The sequence below is a fragment of the Ictidomys tridecemlineatus genome, chromosome 12, assembly GCF_052094955.1.
Source record: "Ictidomys tridecemlineatus isolate mIctTri1 chromosome 12, mIctTri1.hap1, whole genome shotgun sequence".
NCBI classification, from domain to species: Eukaryota; Metazoa; Chordata; class Mammalia; order Rodentia; family Sciuridae; genus Ictidomys; species Ictidomys tridecemlineatus.
The window spans coordinates 46,487,672-46,515,646 of NC_135488.1; the positions used below are offsets into that span (position 1 = coordinate 46,487,672).

At 38.6% G+C, this 27,975-nt stretch overlaps 1 protein-coding gene across 9 annotated transcripts in view; it reads right to left on the reverse strand.

Moving 5' to 3' along the window:
- Positions 1–27,975, reverse strand: part of Lims1 (LIM zinc finger domain containing 1) — a 146,293-nt gene that overhangs the window by 10,143 nt on the left and 108,175 nt on the right. For 6 of the 9 annotated variants that reach the window (XM_078028850.1, XM_005340934.4, XM_078028846.1 and 3 more), the window contains exons 2-5: positions 11,877–12,036; positions 3,073–3,139; positions 2,241–2,361; positions 1,755–1,904 (exon numbers count right to left, since the gene is read on the reverse strand). In XM_078028850.1, coding sequence (XP_077884976.1) covers positions 1,755–1,904; positions 2,241–2,361; positions 3,073–3,139; positions 11,877–12,036 — 498 coding nt within the window. Of the gene's footprint in view, positions 1–1,754; positions 1,905–2,240; positions 2,362–3,072; positions 3,140–11,876; positions 12,037–15,748; positions 15,854–15,998; positions 16,272–27,975 lie in introns of those variants that run through there. The other 3 variants (XM_005340933.4, XM_013365506.4, XM_021720614.3) reach the window with 3 other exon arrangements.

Sequence of the window (27,975 nt, forward strand, 5' to 3'; positions counted from 1 at the left end):
AGAAATTTAGAGACCAGTTCCATTTACTAACAATCACTGAAATTATAACAAGGTGTTTAGAACGTAGTTCATTGTAAACTTAGGTCAATGGAAAATAAACAACAAAATGTCCCCAATTTTCCTCTCCAAATGCTTAAGTTAGCTATTATTTTGTGCCAATAAACATTTAGCCAGAGATGGCCCCAATTAGCCAAATGGACTTGTTTCAAATTTATCTGTTCCCCCCCCACCCCAATCCAGTACTGGGTATTAAGCCCAGGGCCTCGTGCATGCAAGGCAAGCACTCCACCACTGAGTTATACTCCCATTTTTTAAAAAACAATTTTATTTTGAGACAGGATTTTGTTATGTTGCCAAGCTCAGCCTCAAACTTGTGATCTTCTTGCCTCAGTCTCCTGAGTAGCTCAGATTACATACAGGCTTGCACCATCCAGCTCAGCTTCATCTATTTTAAATAATTTTTTAGGAATAAAACTAATGAACAATGGGCAGATAAAAATCACACAAGAGGATAGATATGCAAGAAAACTAGATAAGGCACAAAATGATAATTCTTTTTTTTTTAATATTTATTTATTTATTTTTAGTTCTCGGCGGACACAACATCTTTGTTGGTATGTGGTGCTGAGGATCAAACCCGGGTCGCACGCATGCCAGGCGAGCGCACTACCACTTCAGCCACATCCCCAGCCCAACAAAATGATAATTCAATTATAAAAAATAACTTGTCTGAACTTATACCACAAATTGTTTTATAAATTCTTAATCTACTGTCTTTCCTTTCTATTATAATTTAGCATGTAAGCTCATGTCGACCACAGTAACAAATCTTTTTATATTATATTAAATTTTTGTACTAAAGTTGGGCATGGTAACATAACATCTAAAGTCCCAGCTTCTTGGGAGGCTAAAGATGGAGGATCACTTGAGCCCAGCCTGGACAACATCTCATCTTGGGGAGAAAAAAAAAAATCAGAAAATTCACACCCTAAAAGTGGTTTATCATGATTTTTTAAAATACCTTTATTTTATTTATTTATTTTATGTGGTGCTAAGGATCGAATCCAGGGCCTTGCAAGTGCTAGGCAAGTGCTCTACCACTGAGAAACAACCCCAGCCCTTATCATGATTTTTTGAAGACAAAAAATTAAATATAAATTTAATTTTGTATATTCAAATACAGCACCCTAATTATCACAACTGCAAAAATTATGTGTATATAGAAAAAAGATCTTTTGATACTATATTGGAAAAACATAATGATAAAAACACTTTTATGGTTAAATGTGGATGTTTTAATGTGGACTGAATATCTGATGTAAAATTGTTGGTGATTTCCTTAGATATAATAAAAATATTATGATTCTATAAGAAAATGTCAGTATTCTTCAGAGAAGCATATTGAAAGTCATCAGGTCTAAAACTGGCTTTCAAACTGTTCATTAAAAAAAAATGTGAAGGCTATTGCATATGCACACACACACATACAAACACATGTAAACTGAGGGGAGAGTGCGTATACTGCACACACTCAAGTGTGGCAAAACACTAACTGGTGAAACTAAAGGCAGAGTTTATGGGTGCTTGTTACATCACACTCATGACCTTCTGACAGGTCTAAAATTTTCCACAGTAAAATTAAAATGTGGAGAAAAATAATTCAGTTTGCTGGATGAAAAGAAATGTAGATAAATATGATCTTTTATTTTGGTTTTACTGTTTATGCAAAAAAGGGGAAAAAAAAAACAGAATACCCGCAGTTGGCACAGTTGAAGTGGTCTGGGTGGTAAGGGTCATTCTTGAAGATCAAAGGCTGTTCGTCAATGATGGCATGGCACTTCTGGCAGATGTATTTTCCAAGGCCTCTGGCTTTCTCACGATTATGACAGGGGCGACATAAATGTCTAAATAGAAACAAAATGGAAACTTAAAGAGAAAGTATTTGTTTAAAAAATCTCTTCTGTGCTTAATAAAGCAGAATCACGCTACAGGAAAAAATTATTCCAACCCCAATAACCAAAGCTCCACCTGTGACTGTGTTTGTACTGGCACATAGGCCTACACAGCAGCTGTATGTGTCATATAAAGGTTGTTTCCCAGGGCACCAGATATCTAGCAGCATGGCAATGTTTTGGGTTCCCACACCCTTCAGCAGCACCTCACATCCCACAGGCAAAATGCACATGACTTGCAACAGACACTTCAGCCACCCACATCTGACAAGGAAGGGAAACTCCTACCTGCCAGCATTCTTGACAAATCCAATGTCTGCCAGAACTTCCTGGCAGAGGTCACAGCGGAAGCACTCAGGATGCCAGCTGTTATTCATGGCTTTGATAACTCGGCCAATGATGAACTCACCTGTGGGAAGTAACACAAAGGATGTTCAAAACTATTTGTTAAAAACTATCTACCAGAGTAAACACCATTTAGAAAAAAATGGTCTTTATTTCATCTGGGTCCTTGTTTTGGATTTTGTGGCCATATTTGGGGGCTGATTTATCATATATCTGAATCTGGCTTTCCTTTTAATATCCAGGGCTTTCTTGATACTGTTTGGTTATTTCTGGTCATTCTTGACACAGACAACAGAAATCCATCGCATCTTCTTCCTTTCCTTTTCTTTTGTGCTGGGATTGAACCTAGTACCTAGCACATGCTACCCTCTGAGCTAACATCCCCGTTCCTATTGTACATTTTCTTATAATCCATATTTAATTTCTTCCTTCATTAAACCTTTACAACATTCTGTTCAGTTTCTCTAACCCCTGGAAACCTTCTAGTAGAGCCATAAGCATGAATTGTCTTAAATACAAGTCAAGCACTTAAATTCCTAAAATTCTCTACTCTTTTCTCTATAAAATTCAATTCTCTCAGGATCGATCTGATACTTGTCCATTTGTTATATGTTAATAAGAAGGGAACAGATAAAGTACATCTTATAATAGTTATTTATAAGGAGCATCAAAAACCATTTTTACTGTTGGTATTTTAGCATTTATTTAGTCATTTATAAATGACTTCAATCTTTTTGAAATTGCTTTTTACTTCACATTCAGCAGCAAAACTTACCACACTGATGGCAGCAAGGAGCAAAGAGCATCTGAAAATCATGTTCACAATATTTCCTTCCTTCAAACTGAGGAAGAAAGAAAGTACCATTAGCTTATAAATATGACACAATCACAGGAGAAATATAATTATTTCAAGGAGACATATAGGACAGTGTTTCTATCAGGATATTTTTCCTTTGAAGGGTAAAAATGTTTTTAGAAAATTCATACTGCACATTTCAAAGGGGGTTACAGAAGAAAGCAAAAATGTTATCCTCCCCTCATTCTAGAAACAAATAAATAGGATATAACATTTCTTTATAAATCATGACACTTGAAATTTAGCACCAGCATTTAAAATGAATAAAAAAGGAACAAAAAGCATTTACAATATACTTCAGATTTCTTTGTTTGGGGTTATCCCTATGTGTCATTAATATTTCTTCTTTCAATTCATATTACCCAACATTTCTTTGTTTGGGGTTATCCCTATGTGTCATTAATATTTCTTCTTTCAATTCATATTATCCAAACAGTAAAAACCAGGGAAAAAAATGTAAGCCTAGTAATTGCTGAAACTGGGGAGGCTGTTCTCTTGTACTCTGTGCTGGCATCCCTGGAATTACCGTTTGCTGGAAAAAATATGCTGACATTTTCATTTTGCAGTTGTTAGTTTCTCAAAAGAATAACAATAAACATTCTAATGTCCAAACCTTGATTAGTCTTCCACTTCACTACTTGATATTTCTTTGGGGTTGGTAAGGTCATGCTTTTTGCTTTACTTTTGAATGGTCATTAATTCTTTACTAAAATTCAACATTCTCCTCCATTCTCCTACAGATTGATGCAGGAAAGATAAACTGAATAGGTAGTTATTAGAATGAATGTTGTGCCTCCAGAGTCTAGGGGTCTCTACTCTGACTATGCTTTTTTTTTTTTTGCTCACGCACTCTATTTGTAAGAATCCAGTGAAAACTGAGGAGTGAGGCAAGAGGGACCACAAGTTTGAGGCCAACCTCAGCTACTCAGTGAGACTGTTTCAAAATAAAAAAATAAAAAGGAGCTGGGATATAATTCAGTGGTAAAGCATCCTTGGGTTAGAGCAAGAGTACCAGCTCCCCCCCCAAAAAAAGGATCAGTTTTGATTGTGTTTCATGAAAAAGAAAGATATATAGGTTAAAAAATAAAACATGAATCTGTCAGTTAACATATATATTGTATTTGTTAGTAGAAGACAGAAAATTGATATAAACATTACATAACATGACATAATATTAACACTGACTGTAATTTGAATACATCATTTTTGGCAGAGTCAAGGACTAAACCAAAGGCTTTTGCACATGCTAGGCAAGTGCTCTACCACTGAGCCATACCCTCAGTCCCTGAATAAATAAATCTTCTAATATCTGATTCATTACAGGTAGGACATCACTTGGTGCATCAGTGTGCTACAAGTGTATCTACAGTGTGCTTGTTACCTGTTCACAATCTTCTGACAGAGACTAAAAATTAAAAGAGAGATAATTTGGGGGAAGAAGGGAGGAAATGCTGGGGGGTGATATTGGACAAGTCACATTGTTATATTGTGTGCAGGTATGAATATGTAACAACAAATCCCATCATTATGTACAATTATAATGCACCAATACAAAAATGGGGAAAGAAGGATAATTTATAATAGTTAATATTTATGTTATTTAAAATTGAAATGCAAAAATAGACTATCTGAATAGAGGAAACCCAATTTCAGTTTGGGAAACCCATGCTAATTACTACATGTGAACTGTGTATTTCTTTCTACTAAATAAAGATATTACCATCTTCATTATAAATAAATTGAGTGAAGAACTTCCCAGAGATGGTATATACTCCTCTTCCCTTTAATCCAGGATTTTGTACATGCTAAGCACTTGCTCTACCACTGAGCTACACCTCCTGCCACCCTCCTTGAGTTTGTTTGTTTTGTCATGCTGGAGGTCAAACCCAAAGCCTCATGAGTGCCAGGCAAGTGCTCTACTACTAAGCCACATCTCCAATACACCACCCTTGGGTGTTTTTAAACAAGAAAAAATATACTTTCTTTAGGGTCTTTGTTAAGTGAATTCTTTATAAAAGTTCTTTCTAGTTAAATTTATCACACAAATGGGAACTCTGACTGAAAATTCTTGAGACAAGACTATGAAAGTCTGTAAAATTATGCTGATTATTTTTTAAAAATTAATATCTTTGCTGAGCATTTTGGCACATGCTGTTAAGCATGTGCCTATAATCCTAGCTACTCAAGAGGCTCATAGCAAGCTTAAGGGCTCAGCAACTTAGAGAAACCCTGTATCAACATAAAAAATAAAAGGGGCTGAGGATGCAGCTCAGAGATAGAGCCCTTACCCTGGTGTGTGTGAAGCCCTGGGGTTGATCCCCAGTACCAAATAATAAAAATTTAAAAATAAAATAAAAATAATGACAACTACTGCTTTAAAAAAAAGAAAAAACTGTTTACCATTTATTAAGCTTTTACTATGTATCAGGCACAATGCTCAAGCATTTTAAACATCATCTAGGGGTTGGGGGAGTCTGTTCTCAGGTAGATTTCTCTTTTCCCCACTACTGATCATCCCATGATACTGTTTTTGTGTCTAATTATCGGTAGTTTGACCTTGCTCTAGTTTAATCCACTATACCATAACTTCCTTTAAGACTACGTCTACTGCTTCCATTCTATTCCTAGAATAGAAGAGGTGTTTGGCACACTGTAACTGCCTAATTAACAATATAAATGTTTGTTGGATGGATGGGCAGATCAATACATGAATAAATAAATGTCACTAAAAATCTCACAGATAGTCAAGGGTCTTTCATCCCCTTGTAGGACTTTTAAGAGTATTGCTCAGGCATTTTGTAAATGTCTGTCATTAGGAGTTTCTCTCACTTAGACTCTGATCATGGATTTTGGGAAAGAATATCATGGAGGTAATAATGTTGTTGTATCATATCAAGAGATGATATCAACATGACATTACTGGTGATGTCACCTGATCCCTTGGTTAAGGTGATGTATTCCCCAAGGTTTCCCTACTGCAACGTCACTACTTTAAACCTTCTTAAAAGTGAATCATTATGCCCAATTCACACTCAAGGAGAAGAGTATTAAGCTCTTTCTTTTCCTTTTAATGTACCCTCAGAAATGGAGTTGAAAATTATTTTTAAATTATCAGAGTGGGGGGCTGGGGCTGTGGCTCAGTGGTAGAGCACTTGCCTAGCATGTGTGAGGCAATGGGTTCAATTCTCAGCACCACATACATAATTTTATATATTTATATATATATAAATGTCCATCAACAACTAAAAAATATATACATTTAAAAAACATTATTGGGGGGCTGGGGTTGTGGCTCAATGGTAACCATCTAGCATGTGTGAGGCGCTGAGTTGGATCCTCAGCACCACATAAAAATAAATAAATTCCAACTACAACTAAAAAAATATATATATATTGGGGTGGACTTTGAATTCCAAAAGTGATACTCTAATTGCTAGAAGTTGTTATTTTTTTAAAATTCGGACTCAATATATTAGATTCCCAATTTGATATGTCATAGAACATTTTCAGAATGCCAGTATCCCCAAAACTGTCCACCCCCCACTTTTTTTTCCCTTTTCAATATTGGGTGTTGAACCCAGGGTGCTCTACCACTGAGATCAAAAATCCCTTTTTTTAATTTGAGATCAGGTTTCACTAAGTTTCCCATGATGGCCTCAAACTTGTGATCCTCTTGCATCAGCCTCCCAAGTCACTGGGGTTATAGGTGTGTGTCATCATGCTTAGACCAAAAACATGTATTGTTCCTCTTCCACTGCTCCCCTGAAAAGAGCAATTACCCTTACAAGTATTTAAAGGCAAATACAGGAAATTAAAACTATCCAATTTCATGTTTACAACTCACTTACAAATCATTTGTCAAAAAAATCAATGTGGTGTGTGTACGTGACATGTATAGGGCTCACTGTAGTATTCTCTCAACTTTTCTGTAGGATTTTAAGTTTTCAAAATAAAAAGGAATTTCAGGGCTGGGGTTGTGGCTCAGTGGTAGAGCACTTGCCTAGCATGTGTGAGGCACTGGGTTCGATCCGCAACATCACATAAAATAAATTTAAAAAGGAAATTTATTCAACAAAGCCTCAATGGCTTTAATCAACATATCAAGTCAGTGGTCTACATATGGTAACAACAATACATTACAGCTCAGAAAATCTACTTGAGGTTCTACCCAAAACTGGACTTTCTAGTTTCCATTTAAAAATTAATTTCTTTCATTCACCTAAACTGTATGCAAGCATGATAAAGCTCAGACAATGTTTATGTGATAAACAATAGGAACTAGGTAAAGAGTACCACAGTTTTAAAGAACAGCCCATTAGAAAATGTTTGATTTAATTTCTAAGTATTAATATTAATATGTTAGCATTTTATCTTGTAATTACCATACAAATACTATTTTACTGTATTTATTAAGTACCTACTAGACCTACTCTAACCAAGTGTTAGAGATACAAAATTAATTTGGACAGTCCTTGCACCATAGGTATTCAGTTATATGGAAAGATAAGCATATAAAAGTTATATATCACTAATAATATCATGTAATAAGAAATTTTATGATGGAAGCTAGAAAACAGGAATCAAGTGCTACCTTACATTCTTTCATGGGATAGATTACCACCTCAATGATAAACTTCAGGTTTAGGTTTTAAACCACATAATCTAGTAGGATATATGTTTACCATGAATAGGGAGCCAGTATGGGTAATAATCCTGGTAGGTGTTATATGCAGATAAGCTAGAAATACCTGGATGTATATCTCCAGAAAAATGCACAAGTAATCAGGTAGGAAACAAGGGTCTCATTCCAGACTTGTCCTGTGGCCCGAGAGAAGAATGTCCTGACTACCTAATGCAAAGCATTAGGAAGTTCCACAATAGAAGTAAATCTCATTTTCAAGGGGAAAAGTGAATACAACTCCCCTATAGGTCTTCATAGTTAGTTTCCTAGATAAAAGAAAGAGTAGGGACTGTGGAAATAAGGGAAAGATGATGTTTTGATAGTAAGACAAAAACAATAAGAAAGATAGACTGGAAAAGATGCATTTTTTTGGGGGGGGAGGGGGAGTACTGGGGACTGAATCCAGGGCCTTGGACATGCTAAGGCAAGTGCTCTACCATTGAGCTACAGCCCCAGCCCTGCCTTTGTTATTATACAAAATCTAAAGCATCTAAGTCAGTTTCAAATGGAAAGCAAACCAAGTAATTCAGCTCCCATTTCTAGAAAACATTTTATTGCTGGATGTAACTGGAAAGCTTATATCTAGCATTTGGATGTATTTGTTGAAAGCTATGGAAAGCTTTTCTCTATTATTATTCAACTAAGAGGAAAATTCTTATTTCCCACATGCAGGTTTACAAATCCCTGACCTGGAAAAGAAGTTTAGACAGTAAACAATGTAGCTGAAATAGTAATCTTCCTTGGGACCCAAAGAGCTTAAACTGGGCAATAACTCATTAATAGCCTTGTTCTTAGATTCATAGCATCTTCTGGAATAATACCAGGGAAGTTATTTATAGTCTGGAAGTGAAAGGGAGTGAAGGGTGGGCAGGAGGACAAGTGTGAGTCATACTTTATTCTGTTCTGTTTAAGGCCGTTTCTAAGCCTTTCCTTATGACCAAGTGCAACTGACAGGACAGGATGCACATGTAGAGCAGGTGTGCTGGTTAAGCAAGGTAGCTCAACAACAGTATTCATCCCAAAGTGGCAAGCAAATGGTCAATACATGAGAAAGAATGTGATGAGGGAGCTGGGCACAGTGGCAAATGCCTATAATCCCAGAGACTCAGGAGGCTGAGGCAGGCGGATTGAGAGTTTGAGGCCAGCCTGGGCAACGTGACCCTGTCTCCAAAAAAAAGGAAAAGAAAATGTAATGATGTAATGAGGAATTGGAGTTCCAGGGTACTCTCAGAGGAAAGAGCAGGCAGGGAATTAGGAAAGATGCTGGGAGAACACAGCCTGCCTTTCAGAGTTCTTCTCTATTGCTCCTCAGGGTTGGCTCCCTCTTGAGGCCTCACCTTAGTTGCCATTTGAATAATAATATCTTACATTTGAAAAGAGGACCTAAGGGAAAGAATACTATATATGATACTAGCAACCAAACTAGGTTCTAATTTCTTTCAGGTCACAAACCTGTTGTGTTTCAACCTCTCACAGCCACAAGGAAGAAAGAAAGGCAGGGTAAAAAATAGGGCTTATATAGTATGAAGACTAAAGTTCCCTTTTTTGTACTGGGGATTAAACCCAGGGACACTTTACCACTGAGCTATATCCCCAGCCCTTTTTATTTTGAGACGGTCGCATCTCCTTCCTTGCCACAGTTTTGCTTAGAGCATCACTAAACTGCTGAGGCTGGCCTTGAACTGGTGATCTTCCTCCCTCAGTCTCCCAAGTGGCTAGGGTTACAGGCATGCATCATCATACCCAACTAATGTTCCTTCTTCAGCCATATTTCTGGGACCCCCTTCCATTTGCTCTAACAGTGAGTTCCTATGGTTTCATGTTACCTCACTGTATATACAAGTTGACTTTCTTACACCAGACATGCAACAGTCACCCTGGGCAGTTTCCAGACCTATATCTCCCCTAGTTCCTCAGTGTGGACAGTCCAGATGTCTACCTCATGCAACTATTCCCTGGAGACTACCTCTTCAAAGGTCAGCTAGATGCATCTTCAATGCCTCCGATGACTGCATACCCCACATGGCTGTGCAGAGGTATGACATAGTAACTACCTCTCCGTGTGAACTAGAACTCATGCCTACTGCTTTAAACCCACCAAATAAAACTTCCTGAGAAGCCTCTTTAGATAATGCTTTGCACCCAGTGAAGGAATTGGCCCACTGGTTTCTGTATTTCTTTCTTTCTTTTTTTTTTTTTTAATATTTTTTAGTTGTTGATGGACCTTTATTTAATTTATTTATATGTGGCACTGAGAATCGAACCCAGTGCCTCACACATGCTGGGCAAGTGCTCTACCGCTAAGCCACAACCCCCTTTTTTATTGTACTCCCTGACTGTACATGTATGGTCTTCCCAAGGATCTGTAAGTAATAAAACCTTTATGTTTATTTTGTGTCTCTTCTAATCACTGGAGGGGTGCTCTCCATTTTAATAATCTTAAATCAAACGGTCGCTTCTCCTTCCTTGCCACAGTTTTGTGAGATTAGAACCTTTTGTTATAACTTCTGAGAAGCAGCTCCTTAGGTCCATTTTCCTAAATTGAGTCATGGCCACCACCAGCAGCAAGTCCCTTTCCCACTTGCTGCCTCAGCCCCAAGAGCTTCCTTGTCCCCCTCTTTACCAGTCACAGCCTACCCATAGTCTCAGTGGAGTCTCTGACCCTGAAACATCCCCAGGAATTCTCTTCCATCCTCTCTTCTCTCCAGCTCTTGGACACTGGCCTGTCTTGCTCCTGTCACACCCATTGTCACTTCCTATCCCCACTCCCAAAACCACCATCCTTTACAAAAAGATTTCCGCCTAAACAAAGAAGTTAAGAAGATCTGCAAGAAAAAAAGAAAACAAACCTCTTTCTACTGCTGACATTTTTGTTGTAGGAAAGGTGTTTCTGGGACCCAGAAGAAGCTCAAAAAACCCTTAAAGCTGTTTCCCAAATTATTTTACTACAGACACATGTGTTTTGTGTACTCATGTATGGTAAATGGTTGTTTGGGAGGCAAGCCTGCAAACCTCACTCATGTAGGGTTATTTCTTTGAGAAAATATTGCCTGAATGGTGAACAACTTTATAAACTATCTTTCCTTCCTTAGGCATGGCTTGTAAGGCATGGAAATCTAAGTCAGGAAAAAAAAAATTTTTTTTAAAAGAAATCAAACAGCAGCCATCTTTATCTATGACATAATTCTATATACGTAATTATTATATAGAGATGCACATATATACACAAATATGTAAGAACTAAGATGGAAAAGTAAACCACCAAATTGGTGTCTCTCTCTCACACACACACACACAAATATATTTTCATTTATAACATGGGATTAACCTCCCTAGACTGTCCTCATGAAATACATGTTTATTATGAGAAAGGGATTTCAATAATGGTGAGAACATTGAATATACTACAAAGGAAGTGTCAATTACATAATAACACCCAAGGATCAAGAAAAACACGTGTTTTGAAAACAAATCAAGTCCTGAAGAAGTGCCAAACATAGACAATTCCCTCCAATACTCATTTCCAAACAGGATATTCTTTAGAAAACAAACACATGGACATTCCTGCTCACGACTGAGAAGTCAAGGAGTAAGTGACACAGGCTCCCCTTTAGAGAGGAGTCTAGTGGTGTTCTGAGAAAGAAAAGACACAGAGATGGGAACTGGCAAGCTATATTATGTAAGGCCTAGCCATGTGCACCGTGTGGTGAAGCCAGATACACTGCAGCTGAAGACTGAAAGGAGTTTGATTTGGAGCTGAGCTGCTTGGATCTGACAGGCAGTCACAAGGTACTGTCAGTTCTGAAACAGGAAGATCAACTATTCAGTGGTGAAGTCTGTAAGGACATCCCATCAAGGATATGGCCCATGTGTTTAGTACATATGCCATCAATGACATCCCAGGTACTAAATAACTGTCATCTTTGTGGCACTTCAATTCAATCTTTGATAATGAATTTGAAAATTAAGATGGAGACCTCAGAAAAGAAGGGAAGGTAGGGTGGAGAATGCTGACTTTCTGCTCCTGTCCAGCTTGACCCACCTCATAGAAGAGCCCTTCTGGGAACTGCTGGAAGCACTGCGCACACACGAAACACTGCTCATGGTATAGCTCGCCGTTACTGTTCACGATCTTCTCAGCAGGTGCAAAGCCTCCCTTGCAGCGCTCACAAGTGGCGCTGGCCAGGGCATTGGCCATGTTGCTGTAACACAAAAAAGACATCAAGTCACACACTGTCAACCTTTTTCTTAGGCTTAAGACCAGACAACATGAAGAACTAAGGAGCAAATTCTATCTGATTACAAAACTTGTATTTTATCTATAAAGCCAGTTTATTGCTACTGCCTTAAGTCTTTCAATGCAATTTGTCTCAGTCTCTTTACCCCAGCACATTAGGTTCTAAAAGAGCCTCCTGCTTTGATTCTGGTTTTTTTTTCTTTCTTTGGTACTAGTGATTGAACCCAGAGGTGCTTCACCACTGAGCCACATCCCCAGCCCTTTTTTATATTTTATTTACAGACAGGGTCTCGCTGAATTGCTTAGGGCCTTGCTAAGTTGCTGAGGCTCACACTGAACTTGGCATCCTCCTGTCTCAGCCTCCCAAGCCTTGGGGTTACAGGCATGCGTCACTGTGTCTGGCTTGATTTTATTTTTGTTTAACATGTTGGGCATTCTTCGTTAAATAAGAGAGAGCATTTAAGATGTGTTAGACAATAGGGATAGAAAAGGAAGACACGAGATGCTTTCAGTCCTATACACAGTGCCATGAGCCTATGATCCCAAAACTCCTCAGGAGGCTGAAGTGGGAGGATTGCTTGAGTCCAGGAGGTTGAGGCCAGGCCAGACTGGGCAACACAGTAAGACTCTGTCTCCAAAAACAAACAAAACAGCAACAACAACAATCTGCCCTTATGAAACTCAGGTTTCTGCTGGGCTTAGTGGCACACACCTGTAATCCCAGCAGCTCAGGAGGCTGAGGCAGGAGGATCATGAGTTCAAAGCAAAAGTGAGGTGCTAAACAACTGAGTGAGACCTTGTCTCTAAATAAAATACAAAATAGGGCTGAGGATGTGGCTCAGTGGCCAAGTGCCCCTGAGTTCAATCCCTGTACCAAAAAAACAAAAACAAACAAAAAATTAGACTTTAGTGAATGTGGGGTGCACACCTATAATCCTAGCAATTTGGGAGGTTGAGGCAGGAAGATCATAAGTTTGAGGCCAACCTCAGCAACTCAGTGAGAACTTGTCTCAAAATTTAAAAAAGGGCTAGGGATGTAACTCAGTGGAGAAATCCCCTGGGTTCAATCCCTAGAGTACCATAAAGAAAGAAAACAAGACAAAAAAGCAAAAAACTTGACTTTCTTTAAGTAGGCTTGAAAAATGTCACCAAAAAAAACAGAAGGAAAGAGGACAGGGTAGCATACTACTGGTCAAACCTGGCCAAAACCTCAAATTAAATGAATTTCTACTATGTCATTTCAAAATTATTATGGGATGGGGAGAAAAATCTAGTTTCCTTCATCCACATTAATTGTGACAGTTTTAGTGAAGCTCTGAAGAGGTGTGTGCTGTTTCTTTTCCCCTGACTAAAGTGCACAGGTGTCCCTGAGTGGAGAAGTATGGTGAGCCCCATATCTGCCCCAATAATTCTCAGAACTGCTTTGAGAATTAAATAAGAAAAAAGTACACAAAGCCACTTGGGAAACCAGAGGATGATACTTAAACATGTGGGGTTATTAATAACTCTAAACCTTTTGAAAGATTCTCAAAACCTCAAGCGATCTTACAATGGAACTCCAAAAATGCTAAGAAACGTATTTTTTGAATGTCCTACTTTGTATTGCCAAAATCAGTGGTTTTCAGAGTGTATGGGTCACCATGACCCTTTAAGGGGATCTGAAAGGTCCTCTCTTTTCCAACCATATCTTTTTGGGGACCATTTTTCTTTCCATCTCTCATCTAAAATAATACACTGCAACAGGCTGAATATAGAAGCAGATATGCAAAAGTGTCTTTTATCAAGACAGACATTAATGAGATTTGAAGAAATGTGGAAAAAAAAAGTCATTCTTCCCTCTAACCATTTTCCATTTTGGAAAATAGTAATTTTCATAAAACTATTAATATCATCAATTACTAAGATTATTAACATGTAATGAGTTTATTGTTATTTTAAAGTGAGTTAGTAAATATTTAGGATCTTTCTCAGTTTAAATTTCTCATACAGGACTGGGGTTGTGGCTCAAGTGGTAGAGCACTTGCCTAGCATGTGCAAGGTACTGGGTTCGATTCTCAGCACCATGTAAATAAGTAAATAAATACGGCCATCAACATCTAATTTTAAAAACCATTTAAAATAAATAAATAAATAAATTTCTCATACAGTAAATACTGATAATGAAGTTATCTGGAACTTCAACACTTGTTTATTTATTTACTTATTTGGGGGGGGCAGTGTTGGGGTGAGTGTGAAGAGGTTCCAGATCAAAATGTTTGGTTATTACTGACATATTCATACTTATTACACTAGAGACTGTTTATATTTAAATATTCAAGCAGAATCAGCAAAATAGGTAGACACATAAAAACAAGCAGTTATTTCCCACACACAGGAAAAATCAACTGGTTTAGAGATAAAGCATTCCTTTTTAATAACAAACGGGAAAAAAGGAAACAGAACAATCACCCTGCTATCCTACTGACCCACTCATGTTTCCCTTTCCTTTCTTGTCTTGACCTTCTGGCATGGTGCCCTTCTTTTACAGTTTACTTTATATCCAAACTGCATATGATAGAAATTACTTTTTAAAAGTCACAAATGAATTATAGCTGCCATTCTGCCTTAAAACCTTCCTTGTTTCTAAAAGTCCTAGAAATGGAAGTCTCCTATGATAAGCCAAGCTGGTCTTCAAATTTGACACGTTTATCTGCAGATACCCACTCAGAGTACAAGCTCTACCTGCATGTGTGGTCCCCTAACACAGCTTGTGACCTCCTAGGTATTTCATTAATCTACTTTGTATAATTACTTTCAGGGTTCTCCTGAATCTTCACTGTGAACCTGTGAGCAGATGATACAAAGAGCCTCCATTTTCAGACATGTTAATTAACTGTTTTTCTTCTATCAGTTTCCAAATTTTACTGTAATTTTTCAGAATGATTTTTCACTAGCCAGGCGCAGTGGCACACGCCTGTAATCCCAGTGACTTGGAGGCTGAGGCAGGAGGATCACAAGTTCAAAGCCAGCCTCAGCAAAAGTGAAGCACTAAGCAACTCAGTGAGATCCTGTCTCTAAATAAATATAAAATAAGGCTGGGGATGTGGCTCAGTGGTCAAGTGTTCCTGAGTTCAATCCCTGGTCCCCACCCCCATCCCAAAAGAAATTCAGGTTTCCAGTTGGACAAGTAGCTTAATTAAAACATCCATAAGACAACATCCCAAAGCAAAATTCTTTCCTCAGTATCAAAAAAAAAAAAAAAAGATCTTCACTAAAAAGTGTTGATGATAAGGGACATAATCCTAACTGGCCAATCATGATTGATTTCACTGATCTATTTGAATAGGTCAACTCACACAGCAAATGGTATCATCCAGATTTTCATTATTCAAGTGCCTCACTTATGATATATAAAACACCTTTTCTAGTATTAAAAAATGCAACAATAAGCAAAATCTAAAAATCATTTGGATCATCACTATGTAGTTAAAATTTCGGTTACAAGGATAATTCCCCCAACAAAATGTTCATCAATTCAATTTTTTACTGTTTCATCCAATCTGCCCCTTATCTTTGACAAGTTTAGAATATAAATTTTTCCTTCTATAAATCCCAGCAAGACAAACTCTCAGCTTCCCTCACAGATGACACAATGGAAATGTACTATTACTAGAAATCTACTTAAGACAAGAACTTACTACTCTTCCTGTGAAGACAGCACTTTCCTTCATCTCTGTGTGTCCTCCAGCACAAGCTCTACATGACAAGGCAACCTGTTTGCCTCCCTGGAATACGCTGCATTGTGGGTCACCCTCGGGGCCCCAGATAACCCTGCAAAAGCCCTGCTAAATAAAACCATATTAGCCAGATCAAAATAGCTAGGGAATCAGGAGTTGAAGAAAGAACTCAAGGTCTGGAAGGGGCATTCCGAGAGGGAGGAAGACTCACAATTTCGCATAAAAGTCACAAAACTCCTTGTAGACTTTTATATCACTCTGTCTGCGCTGCAGTTTGGACACAGCTCTCTCGTCTTCATTCCCATTAGCCTCCTGGACACTGTTAAGAACAGTCCGGGGGATTTCTTCATTCTCTGGAATAGCACAGGGGCGAGCTCGGCCTGGGAAGGCCATCATGGGTACTGAGGAGCACAGAGCTCAGGACGAGAGCAGCAGGAAGCAGAGACAGGAGAAACAATATCCAGGCCTCCCAGCTTCCTAGCCAGGGTCACTCCCACTGTTCCCACGCACGTCAGCCTGGCTGGCCAGGGTGGCTACCAACACTTCATGTTAAGAGCTCGGTAGCAGAGCATTACGGGGCACAGCAGACTGGATTTACTGAGGGTTTCTAGAAGTTCTAGAAAACATTCCACAGAATAGTGGCAATCTTTTTCAGAGCTGCTTTCCTGGTGGACTGAGCCCTTTAGCACTGCTATAGGAATAAAAGGTTGCTTTGTAGGCTTTCAAGAGAAACGAACATATAGGGCCCTGGGTGTCTGTCACCAGGCTTCAATTCAACATCACCAACACTGTGAACTCAACATTGGTATGCACAGAACCTTTGGAGAGCTTGTGGAACACCCCCTGAGAAGCTCTGATGAGGCCATGATAAGAGCACACTATGAGGAATGGGGTCCCACAACCACAGAGCCCAAGAATCCCTGAGCCTCTGAAACCAAGAGCTACATTTGTCTTCTATTATCTTCACTTTTGGCACATAGCAAGAGTTCACTAAAAGTTTCATTGAATGAATACAAGTGAAAATAGGCATATCCTACAGTTTACTTATAAACTGTGTTCTATTTGATACCAGTTAATCCTGCAATAGGTAAGTCAGGCTTCCCTAGTCTCTACCATGACTAAGGAAGTCATCACATGCTCTGGCATTCTGACTATATTCAGTTTGTACTACTCTCTTGTGATGGTTTTAATGATAATGACAATGGTGTAGCACCAGTGGCTTAGAGTCTTTCTCTGTCTCCAGTCCTCTCAGCTCAGTAAGCTGTCTCACCCAAAGCAAGCAACAAAAAGGAGCTTGTGAAAAAATCTACAGAGTAGGCACAGGTACAATGATGAACATCTCAGGTTACAATGGAGACAGGAGAGCCTCAAGAGCAGAAAGCAACATGCAGCTTAGACCTGAATAACAACAATAAATAATGATATAAAAGTTAGTGAATAAGACAGGATTGATAGATAGTAAAACAGGCAGACAGTTAAAAATTAACCTGTTCCTAACATTGTAGCCAACTTCTTTGTCCCAGGACAGCAGGAAAAGGGGAGGCAGGACAGACCTGAGTGAAAGCTACAGACTTAAAGGCTAACCGATCAGAATGTTGGGGGCCGAACCAATAGCCTTAGCACTTTTCCAAAACCTGATCAGCATAAATATTGATCAATGAATGGCCTTACCCAGTCACCCTAGACAAGTACAGTTAAGAGGCAACTTGTTATCAGATTCTCTTACTTCTGGCAAGAGCTCTGCTGCTTCTCACTTAAGTAAATCCTACCCTTTCACTCTCACCTTCTGTTGTCTGGTTTCCTTCTTTGAATTTGCAAGACAAGATCCCAGAAAGAAGCCACTGACAGGGCTGGCTTGTGGCTCAGTGGTAAAGCGTTTGCCTCACATGTGAAAGGCACTGGGTTCAATTCTCAGCACCACAGACAAATAAATGAATAAAATAAAGGTCCATCAACAACTTAAAAAAAAAAATGAAGCCACTGACAGGTATCCGGGGTCTGCTGCAACAATATAGCAGCAGTGGATGAGATTCTGATTTTATTAGCAGTTGCCCCAATCACGTCAGTTAATCTTCACAACATACCTATGAAACTGGTAAAGGCACAAAGGGACTGAATAACTAGTAAAAAGGTGCTATAGAGTATGTTTTGAGGTTAGGTATTGTAATTCCTCAGGTGTATATTGGCTCTTCGGGGGTCTTTGTGGTTCCACACAAATTTTAGGAGTGCTTTTTCCAATTCTTTGAAAAATATCATTGCATTTTGACAGAAAATGCACTGAATTTGTAGATAGCTTTGGAGAGTAAAAAGACATTTTAACAATCTTAATTTTTTCAATCCATTAGAATGGATATTTTTATTTGTGAGTGTGTGTGTTCTCTCCAATTTCTTTCATCATTGTTTCGTGATTTCCAATGTAGAGATCATTAATTTTCTTGGCTCAACTTATTCCTTTATATTTATTTTTTGTAGCTATTATAATGAGATTGTTTTCTTGTTTTCCTTCCCAGAAGCTTCATTATTGAAATATTAAAAAAAACAATGATTTTGGTATTTTGATTTTATATTATGCAACCTTATACTGAATTTGTTTATCAATTCTGAGGATCGAATCCAGTGCCTTACCCGTGCTAGGTGAGCACTCTACCACTGAGCCACAACCCCAGCCCCAATTCTAACAGGTTTTTGGTGGAAGTTTTAGGTTTTTCTATACCTAAAATAGTGTTGTCTAAAAGCAGGATAATATGATGTCTTCTTTTCTATCTGGATGCCTTTAAATAGAAGTTACTTCAATATGAATTGATTTTATGATCAAAGAAATATACCATAAATACATTTTAAACTGTTTAATCAATCAGTATAATAGCTATTCTTTAGCAGCTATTCTGATAAGATCTATGACTTCTTATTTTTTTAAAATATTTTTTTAGTTGGACACAATTTTTATTTATTTATTTTTATATGGTGCTGAGGATCAAATCCAGGGCCTCACCCATGCTAGGTGACCACTCTACCACTGAGCCACAACCCCAGCCCTAAGGTCTATGACTTCTTAAAAAGTAACTGCTCGTTTTGTTCCAAGATTTACTTTGCATCATATAGAACACATGAAACTTATACTATATGCTCAGGATATAGCAGATCCAAGGGGGTTTTAAAGACATATCTGTCCCACCCACTATTAGTAGAAAATATTACATATCTGTTGAGTGAATAAACAAGTAAATACAAGCCAGGCATGGTGGTGCACACCTGTAATCCCAGCAGCTTGGGAAGCTGAGGCAGGGGGACCGCAAGTTCAAAGCTAGCCTCAGCAATTTAGCAAGACACTGTCTTAAATAACAAATAAAAGGGCTGGGGATATGGTTCAGTGTTTAAGCACCCCTGGGTTCAATCCCTGGTTTAAAAAAAAAAAATGTGAATACAAGTCACAGCACTGCTTCTATGAGTATACAATGTAGTCAGAGAAACAATATATAGATATACATATGGTTTCTGCCACATGCAAGCAAAATACGAAGCAGATTTCTAGGTCAGTGCCCAGTGCTGAATGAACAAGGTGGTCTGTGTATCCATAGTGTCCTAAATAAGGATCATTTATCAAGAAGGTAACAGAAAGGTTAGGCAGCATCATTCTTCCACAAAGACTACACAGGCAGTCACTTCTCTGATTTAGCTACCACAGAGCAGAGTTAAAAGAAATGTGTTATGTTATTTTACCAAGGAGGACAAGGGATTAATTTAAGGCCAAATAATCAAAATGAACACCACTGCTCAAGTTCTTTATGCATGCATTTTGTTACTTTTAAACATTTTTTTTTTTTTGGCAATTATGTCACTTGAAGAAATGCAAACAATGTTTCGGACTGTGACTGTAACCTTGAGAAAAATATTTATCACAATGTTCTGAGTGAAACTGCTACTGCTACTACAGCAGCATCAAAATGGTCTTTCAAGTAGAATGAGAGGATATTTTTCAAAAATACCAAAAAAAAATGCATTTTATTTGAAGAGCTAGTCCATTAGTTGGGTTTTGTTGAAGAACTAGGGTCACTTGAGGTCCTCAATTAAGGATTCCTCCAAGAGGTTTTATGATTTAATTAACTCTCCTCATCACCATGGCTAACCTGGGGCTTTGGGAGATCCTCCATGGCAGGTCTGAATCCTAAAATTCCTTAAATCCATCCAGACTACAGGGATTTCTCTTTCATAAAATCACCATTTTCTGACCATTTACTGTATGCCAAACTCTTATCATGTCCTGAAGGATTGATTTAGGCACTGTTTGAGTGCACCTGACATTTTATTAAGGGTCAAACCACGGCCACATCTGGTATTAAGCTGACGCACCAGTAAAGACACTGCAGTGCCTCAGATCCCACCAGTCTGCTAACTTCACCACTCCAGCCAAAACAAACTCCACCTCTGACACTCACTACCAAAGACAAATAGCCTACTGGGAGATATTACACAAAACATTTCAGTTATTTCCAGGACCTCAAGTACTAGCTGACAAAATAAAAAAGAAACTTTTTTCTTTTTGGTGATGTTCAGGATCTAACTCAGCCTCACCTCGTGCTAGGCAAGCACTCTATCATGAGACTACACCCAAGCCCTCAAAAACATCTGTTTAAAAATGAAAGTATAGAAAATTTTGTTAGAGAAGGAAGGGAAATATCCTCAAGAGAGGATGGGTCATTTCAGAGAGAAGAGTGATAAAAATGTAGTTTTTTAACAGCTGATATTTTTAAATTAAAATGCTCTCAAACTGAATCATGTTCATCCCTATGGCATCTGTAGCATTGACAAGCCAAACTAGACATTTTGACCAACTGCTCTAACACAAAGGACTTTAGTAGAGTTGTCCTTTAAAATCTGTGGATTCTGCTCATAGATTAAAACCTCAGATCAAACATATTTGTTTTAAAAAACTGCACATGTACTGAATGTGTAGGGTTTTCTCATCATTATTCCCTAAACAATATCATATAACAATAATTTACACAGCACTTGAACCAAATTCTCCTCCACACTAGGTAACTGTAGAGAAAAAGGGGAGTGCTAATAAATGCTTTACTCCTTTCCACATATTTACATAATTTAAGACTAAATAAAAAATCAGCAGGAAACCACTAGGATAAAACTTCTCCAACTCTAATAAAAGACTTTTGTGACATACAGGGTGTTTAAATTGGTGAGGTGGCCTGGCTAAATTACCACCTGGCAAAATGAACTATTTTCACTATTATTCTCCATCTCACTCAAATGGAAAATTTAATCTGATTTCTCCCAGACTACTAAAAACAATCATGACTTGCAAGTAAAGATAATGGAGCTGGAAAATTCTTTCCCATTTCCCAGCTTCCAGAACAAATGCACTGTGTTTTCCTTCAACAGACAGTGAAGAAATAGACAAAGGTTAGCCAGAAAAGGATATGAATTTATAATTAATATGTCGTTTTGTCTTGTGTTAAAACTATTTCCTAATTCTTAATTGCGCAAGCAAGAGAGAGAGAGAGAGAGAGAGAGAGAGAGAGAGAGAGAGAGAGAGAGAGGTTACCACAGAAGCACTAGAGAGGTGAGAAAGAAATAAGGCATACGTTTCTCAAACTGCCTTAAAATGGTGCATTTTTTACATGTTTGTGCTAGTGTTGTTTATCAAAGTAGAACAGAGGTACTTTGACTTTGTTCTTGTATATGCTGAAGAAACTAAGTGAAAAAAAGTATCTCCTAACAACCATGAAATAAGCAGACTATATTATTTCCCTGCACCATCAAGGCCCTATCTTAGGGACCAGGAAGCCTATCCCTAAGTCCAGCAATTACAATGACTGGGATAATGCTGTTTGCATCAAGAATCTCCCTTTGAAACAAAATGTATCTAAAAGTAAGAGACTATTTTTGGTGTGCATATAGATTTATAGAGAAGTGTGTTCATTTCCTTCAAGAGGAAAATGAGTGGAATGCTATTCAGTTGGTAGCTGAAAACTTTCAGGAAGTGAATTAGCAGGAACATACTTAGTACTAAAATCTTAGTACATGGAGGCTGGGCAAAAATACCTCCTCTGGTCTCCAAGTCCATGGAAATGAAAACTGCAGAAGAAGGTAGTCACTCAAGAGCCACAGCCAAGAATGCACCATAAGGCAGCAGGGCAGGCAGAGTGCTCTGATTCCATGCCCACAAGCGCTCTGCAATATAAGTCAGGTCCTGAACATGCTTCCACAACATTAGAAATACTCTGCCCAAGTCATCAAAAATACAAACAATAATAAATGCTGGAGAGAAATTTGGAGGAAAAGGAACAGTTTTACACTGCTGGTGGGATTGTAAATTAGTATAAACACTATAAAAATCAGTGCAGAGTTCCCTCCAAAGATTAGACACAGAACCACCAAATGATCTAGCTATAACACGTCTTGGTATTTATCCTAAAGAATTAAAGTCATCACCATGTCATCATGATACATACATACCCTTATTTATAGCACCACAATTCACATAGCCAACCTAGGTGCTCATCAATGGATGAATAAAGAAAATGTGGTATATTTACATAATGGAGTTTCACTCAGCCATAAAGAAAAACAAAAATTATGTCATTTTCAGGAAAATATAACTTGAGAACATTACGTTAAGAAAAATAAGTCAGGGGGCTGGGGATGTGGCTCCAGCGGTAGCGCGCTCGCCTGGCATGCGTGCGGCCCGGGTTCAATCCTCAGCACCACATACCAACAAAGATGTTGTGTCTGCCGAGAACTAAAAAATAAATATTAAAAATTCTCTCTCTCTCTCTCTCTATCTTTAAAAAAAAAAAAAAAAAGAAAAATAAGTCAGGACTGGGATTGTGGCTCAGTGAGAGTGCTCGTCTAGTATGCGCGAGGCTCTGGGTTCGGTCCTCAGCACCACATAAAAATAAATAAATAAAGGTATTGTGTCCAACTACAATTAAAAAAATATCAAAAAAAGAAAAAGAAAAAGAAGTCAGGGGCTGGGGATATAGCTCAGTTGGTAGAGTACTTACCTCACATGCACAAGGCCCTGGGTTCAATCCCCAGTATCACACCCCCCCCAAAAAAAAAAAAAAAAAGTCAACTCAGAAGGTCAAGGGTCATGTGTTTTCTCTCATATGTAGAAGCTAGAGAAGAAAAAGGGGAAAAAAAGTGGCAGCAGGGGGTGGGGGTTGTTAGGTAGTTGGAAGCAATGAACAGTGAAATGTATAGTAAGATCATAAGTATTCCTTAAATTATTTTAGGGTCTTTTTAAAACTGCTTTCAAAGTAGACAAGAATACAAAGTATGATAGTTAATTTGTAGAAAATAATAGAAGCCAAAGGAGCTAACTGGAAAATATGTCAAAAGAAAAGGATTAATGAGGGGCTGGGGTTGTGGCTCAGTGGTAGAATGCTCATCTAGCATATGTGGGGCCCTGGGTTTGATTCCCAGCACTACATAAAGATAAATAAATAAAGGTATTGTGTCCATCTACAACTAAGAAAAATATATTTTAAAAAAAGAAAGAAAAAGACAAGGTCCATCAAGGTTAGAGTGAAGCTAGGAATTATGGCTATAGCTGTTTCCATTTGTCTAGGAAGGAAGATTCCTTTGGTAGCGCAGGCGCACTAATGTAACTTCTGACTGGCTACTGATCCCAGTGTCCATATTAACATGGGACTGACTTGTAAAAGAAGCTCCCCTGAAAAGGATGGTCACCATGTCAGTGCTGGAGAGGACAAACTGAGGTCAAAAACATCATCACCTAATGTGAAAGAGGAGCTGAACACTTGACTGGCAAAGAGTACAGAAGGTGGTGGTCCCCAGCTCTCCTGGTAAACATCAAACAGTAAATTATTTGGAGACAGAAGTATTTCCTTGTCACTCTCTTCATGGAGATGATCCACCTTCTCTCTCGACAGTGTTCTCTGCTTGTACCTTAGTTTGCTTTTACTTTATTTTCATTTATAATAAAGTTTCTCTTGCTTGGTTTTTGGTGTCTGACTTTAAATTTTCTTTCATCAGAACATAAGAACCAAACTTTGAAGTTTCAGCTCTCTGCTTTCCTGTGACAGGGGTGTCTCATGAAAAGCAAAGGAGATCAGTAGACTAAAGGAAAGAGACCAAGGGGAGGAAGAAGGGGAGGAAAAAGGGAAATACTGGGTAATGACGTTGGCCAAATTACAGTGTTAAACTGTGGACATGTATGAATACATAACAACAAATCCCACCATTATGTACAACTATAATGCACTAATACAAAAAGGAAGGAAAAAATACTTGGCAAACAATAGGCAGAAAATGTTGCAAATCAGTAGTTAATTTACTTAATATTAACCTTTTTTTTTTTTTCTCAATACTGGGTTTCAAACCCAGAGCTTCCCACATACTATGCAAACACTCTACCATTGAGCCACAACTCCAGACCAGTACTAACCAATTTAACAAGTACTGACAGCCTAGAGAGGCCTATTTTTCATGAAGGACTTCTCTCTGCAAGATCACTAAAACAAACTTTCAACATGACCTAAACAACAAAATTACATGCCTCAAAAGGACTTCAGTGTATAAAAGATATGAAGCCGGTAAAAATGAAGAGAGAGATGGAAATAAAGCTCTTCACAGCACTCTCCTCTTTCTCCAAGACTCTCTCTGACATTAACATTCTGAACACAATACAGCTGACTGGCTGCCTACACCTAGGGATCCTGTTCTACAATAATGAAGACATTTCCTCATACATCTCAACCCACTACAGAAAAAAAGATTCAAGACTAGACCAGGAGATCAGCAGAATGTGCAGCAAAAGACACAACTACTAATGGCAGAACACTAAGAAATGACCTGAACGCCAGAGCAGCATATTTCTGCATACCTGTGCATGCAGATGTGTATGTATGTTGGGACAGGACCACTGGCCTGCACTATTTTGTTTTGGTAAACTGTAACATATCTCATTATAGAAAATGTACAAAAATGCAAAGTGTAGCTGGAAACAAACACTTTAACAGTTTGGTCTCTAAGAACATGTACATGCATGCGATTTTAATGCAAGGTAACTATTTAGCATTATCTTAATAAGTGATGATCAGCATTTCCAATTCTGGGTGACAGATCTAAAAGGATGTAAAATTACTGCCCCTTTTCTCTGGAACTCTGCCTCAGTCCTGCCTAGGTCTTCTCTTAGCTCCTTCTTGGAGAGTTGTAGCCTTCACTCATGAGTTCAGCAACTGAAATGTTTACTGTACATCTTGTTCAATGGATATGATTTTAGGAAAACAATAGTATTGTAAAGGTACTCCTTATCTCCTCAAGGACATCAAAAGTCCCTGAAAGAACTCCTACAGCCTTTGTACCCCTCCTGGCACCAAGTATCCTCTCAGTATGCAAGTACTGTACATCCTGTAAGAAACAGAGGGCCTCTGACAAGACTGTGCACTGGTAGGCACTGACCCCACTTCCCACCCCCAAAAGTTCAGTGTCCTTAGTAGGACTTTGTGTCCTCAGTACAGGCAGTTGACTCAATGAGAATCACTGCAATTTAAACTCTCCCTCAATTTTTTTCCTCAACTGAATCTAATGGCCACTCAGGAAGAATGTTTGATTAATTTTTAAACATTCTTAAAAATTTACCTCATAGGTTAGGTGATTTTTCTCTGAAATTTTAATGTTTTCCCTGGAAAATGTCGCTGAAAGCAGTTCCTTCAATGTTTAAGTCACTTCTCCCTTTTATTCATATTGAGATCCATTAATATACTCTGATCCCTAAATGTCTTTTGAAAAAGATATTGCATTCTGACCAAAATAGATATATTTGAGGAAGCCTTGTACTTCAAATATAGACCAGGAGTATTTTTAGTAAGTGTTGACTTAAGAGATGCCCAGATTACTAGGGAAACCTCTGAGTGCATCCAGGAGCTCTTTATATGGCCATGGTGGCCAAGGGGCAGACTTTCTGGCTCTTCATTGCATTCTTATTTTAGTTCTGACTCAGCAGGGCTATCTCATCCAGCACTGACTATCAACTATGTCACAGAGGAAGTCAGTGTGGGAGTTTTTATTTTGTGACTAAGCTTAATGTGAGGCCTACTTTCTTCAATGATAAGCTAAAAAGAAAAACAATTTCTGTATGGAAGGACAAAGAAAAAAACATTTAACTTGTAAAAACTATTAACCCTTTCAAATTCAAATATACATATCTTTCATTGCCAGTACTTCCTGACAAAGAACACACACATTTTAATGTATGAATCAGCATTTGAACATATTGGCCAAGATTAAGCAGAGAAACTGAAATTTCATTTTTGGAAATTTAAAAGGTTTCTTCTCTTTCAATAATTTCCAACTTTGTGATGTACAAAGAAAGGCAGGAAATTATTTTGGCTACCACAACTTAGTTTATCTTGCAATAAAAAAAAAAAAAAAAAAAAAACAATGACCAGCTGGTGCGGATATATTGATGGCCAGCTCACAGTTGGGGCTGCAGCCTCTCCCAGGAATCTTTGGATACTCCTCTTCTTTTTTCTGGCTCTTGTAATTCAGCCCCTTTCTCATCCCCATAGAGTTCTCCATCCTCTCCCACAGAATGAAGTTCTAATTTTTGAAAATCACTTAACCCTGTGACAGCTTAAGTAGGAAGCTCTTTGATCAGTTTCTTATCTCTTCTCAAGAAGAGGAATTCTATAAATCGAGCAATAGTGGATAAAATTATGGTAATTATGATAGAACCACTCATTTTCTGAGCTTTGCTGGAACACTGGGTCATGGTCACTGCCCCATGTTTCTCCTTTGTAAGCAACACTGAATCAGTGTCAGTAGAGGGCGCTGGAGAGATTATGTGCAGGAAGGGCTTGCTTCTGGCTCCCTTGGCAAACTCCTGGCATGCAGGGCATCCACAGGCACCAGGTTCCTACAGCACAGAAGGCTTCTTCAGGATTCAGCTCCCATAGGGCATGGTACCCAGTGGCAACTTTCCTGGTGTTAGCCCCTTGGTGGATTTGCAGCAGAATATCCTACAGTACTGTAGGAGGTACCTCAGGTTCCTGGTACTGCAGCCAGCTAGCCAGAGACTTCTCTACTGTTCTGTGAGCCTGGCAGTGTGTCCTCAGGGAATAGGGGTGGATTCCCCCTTAGGAACTCTATATCTCAGCCCTAGGGGCAAAGACTGCCCTAAGGCAGCTCTCTGATTATACTGTTGCTTTTTCTCCTCTTAGTAGACAATCCCTTATTACTCTAACACCCCGTTAGAGTTAATTATTTGTTGTACATATTAAGCTTTACTTTTCAAAATACCATACAGGTTTCCTTTCCTGATTGGACCCAGACCTACAGAGGCCTATGTCAGGACTCTGTAGTTGAGTGTTTTTAGACATTTGAGCTTCTTACTCAATATGAGGAATGAGTCTCACTTTGTAACTTAACTATATTTACATTTGAAACTACAAAGGGGTGGAAAGAGTGGGTTACTAAGTAAAGGTATAGCATAGTAAAGTGGTCATTAAATGGAAGTCCACATTAGCCTGCTCCATTCTTTGTTTGACAGTGGACTCATTACTCAATGCAAGGACAGAGGGTTGCATGGCAGCCTCCTACTCCAGTATAGACCAGGGATCACCCCTCACTTCCTGACAGTGCTCTCTGGTACTGGTGACATACTTGGGGCCAATCTATCTATGTTCCTGGAATATTTTTTACACTGGTGTCACCCTAGCAAAAAGGCAAATGGGGCACCCAGCTCTCCTCAGTCCTCAGAAGCAAGGGGAGAATGGAGGAACCTAAGGTCTTCAGTAAGCTCTCAATAATTGCCTCTGAAAATGGCAGCTACAGGATGAGAACGCAAGTTCTCAAGCATTCATTAAATGCTGACATAGAAGGTACTCTATGCTGCTTTACTGTGTCACATATCTTTTCTTGTCATGGCCATTCCTGTGTTTTCCCTCCTGTCACATTACTCCTAAATAAAATGAAGCAACAACCTGGTTTCTAAACAGTCCTTCTATTTCAGAATATTTTGGTGAAAAGGACCATAAGCACTACTCAACATTGTTATGTGGCATCTCTTCAAAGGTATGGACATGAAAAGGTGTCACAGACAGAAAGCACAACTGGGGAGTGGGGTGTGTGCACACACACTGTAAAACAGCCCTGGGCTGGGCACAGTGTCACACAGCTGTAATCCCAGAGACTCTGGAGGCTGA